This window comes from Monopterus albus, unplaced genomic scaffold (assembly GCF_001952655.1).
Source record: "Monopterus albus unplaced genomic scaffold, M_albus_1.0 scaffold186.1, whole genome shotgun sequence".
Taxonomy (NCBI): domain Eukaryota; kingdom Metazoa; phylum Chordata; class Actinopteri; order Synbranchiformes; family Synbranchidae; genus Monopterus; species Monopterus albus.
The window spans coordinates 2016496-2018797 of NW_018128066.1; the positions used below are offsets into that span (position 1 = coordinate 2016496).

Sequence of the window (2302 nt, forward strand, 5' to 3'; positions counted from 1 at the left end):
TCTTTTCTATACTGGCCCTCATAAACCACAAATACTGGTAGATGATCACTAATATCATTTATAAGTAATCCACTTGTCATTTTGCTGTCAATAACATTGGTAATTATATTATTTATAAGTTCATTACCATTATGACAACAGGAAAATGTTTTCTGACTCGGCTATCTGAATTTGCCTGGTTTGTGTCATTGTGCAGTGTGCATGATGGTGATGATATTATTTACTGTTTATTGTTCTTTCTGATTTAGAACCATTGCAAAGTGGCCAACCCTCAGTGGAGAGAGAGGTTCACCTTTAATCAGTTCTTGGACAGTCCAGAAATCCTGGAGGTGGAGCTCTGGTCCAAGGAAGGGCGACGGACTGAGGAGTGTTTGGGAACGTAAGTCTCTACTCAGCCCTGTGTGTTTGTACCGTGTGTGTGTGTGTGTGTACAATATGTACTTGCCCTGTATTGTAAAACCAGAGTACATATTGCAGGCTCAGTTTATACAAGATTCTCATCCATTCCAGAAAAGAATCCACTGAAAACATTGAGTTATGCAGTGCTGTGTTCCAGACCAATCTGAAAACTATTGATGTGACTCACCGTACTGTGAAATGCCAGAGCTCTTTGTGTTATTGACATAAAATGAAGCATGATTTTGCAAATGCTTGGCCTTTTGTTCACCTCTTTACAAGTTGATGTTAGATTGGCAGTTTTTCTGGAGCGGGGCTATGATTTTTCTGTGTGTCCACTGAGTGATGCTTTTGTCCAATCTGGTGAAGGATTCATGTTAGTATCTACTGTAAGTGAAGAACAGAAATGTCAACCATGTGATATACATGCCACCTGAAAGCTGGGTGCAATGTACAATAATATTTTGTGTGCGTGGTTGTGTGCACATCCATTATGCCTGTGTAGGACTATGCACTGTGTCTTGCATGTATCTGTTTATGCCTGTGTGCTTGGTTGTACAGGTGTGAGGTGGACTTGTCCAGGATCCCTTTCGATCAGAGGCAGCTGTTCACACACACCCTGGACCAGGGCAGAGGGCGCTTGGTCTTCCTGCTCACACTGAAAACATGCAGCGGCGTCTCCATCTCTGACCTCTGTGCCGCACCACTTGATGAGCCTCAAGAACGACAGAACCAGCTGGACAACTATGTCAGTATCTGTACTGTGTATCTTCTAGCTGTGTTTTGTGGTCACATGATACATATCACTTCACTATCATGTTCCAATTGAAGTGTCAGTACTGTAGATCAAACACTTATCTGGTTATCAGCAAACAGAACAGCGTGGAATACAAAAATAGAAAGCTTTGCTTCAAATATATGAAAACAAAAAAGACAATACTAAAATATGATACATAATTTTTTTTAAAATTAATACTATGGACCCCACTACCCTCATTTCCCTTCCTTACTGTCCTGCCATCCCCAAGAAGTGCCATCTAGGATTTCTAAAGAATACTGCTCATGTAGTACATGGGAAAGCATCTCTCTCCAGATCCTTTCACATTACTCTGCTCTGTTACAAAGTATATTTCAGGCTGTGTCCTAGCAGAGCATGTCAGGGATTGTTGCATTCCAGACTTTAAAACATGGTGCTTCATTCTTTTGCAAGAACATGAGTATGCGTCTTCACACAGAGACCATAGAACAGGAGATGATACTGTGCACTCAGTTTCTGACAGAACAACCAAAAGCAGTTTTACCTGTGAATATGAATATCGCCATCCAGAACTCCTGTATGTGAGGAGTTAAAGCAAAACTATGAAGTAAATCTGCTTCTACTTGGTCAAACAGTATCTCTCACAAATTGGTTTTAGAAAGATTAGACATTGTTTTATCTTAGAATATTGCAGCCTGTGTATTGAAAAGTGCCTGGCATTAGGTCAAAGGTCAAAGTGTTTATTTGTCATATGCACAGTTAGAAAACGTGTTTCCCTGTGCAATGAAATTCTTACTTTGCCGTCCACATGAATGCCACACAATACAAGTGAATAGGCAGCAACACAAATCTAAGGCACTTTAAAGCAGCAAGTGAAGGAAGCAAATAAAAATACAACAAGAACACAATATGATGCAGAGAGAATATATGCTACGTGGGAGCTGTGAAGTGTAAATACTCAACAGTGAGTGTGCAATTGTGCATGTGTAAAATGAGTATGTAAATCATACAGATGGTATTATATGAGGTAGATCCTGAGTCAGCTGTTCAGGAGTCTGATGGCAGAGGGAAAGAAAGAGTTTTTCAGTCTAGTGGTCCTGCATTTCACACTTCTGAACCTCCGGCCAGAGGGTAGGAAGGTGAACAGTC

General features: G+C 40.6%; 1 protein-coding gene across 2 annotated transcripts in view; it reads left to right on the forward strand.

Annotated features, from left to right (window-relative positions):
* mctp2b (multiple C2 domains, transmembrane 2b) overlaps nucleotides 1-2302 on the forward strand; it is a 40804-nt gene that overhangs the window by 16755 nt on the left and 21747 nt on the right. For both annotated transcript variants that reach the window (XM_020617171.1, XM_020617172.1), the window contains 2 exons: nucleotides 249-379; nucleotides 958-1144. In XM_020617171.1, the coding sequence (XP_020472827.1) occupies nucleotides 249-379; nucleotides 958-1144 (318 nt within the window). The remainder of the gene's footprint in view (nucleotides 1-248; nucleotides 380-957; nucleotides 1145-2302) is intronic.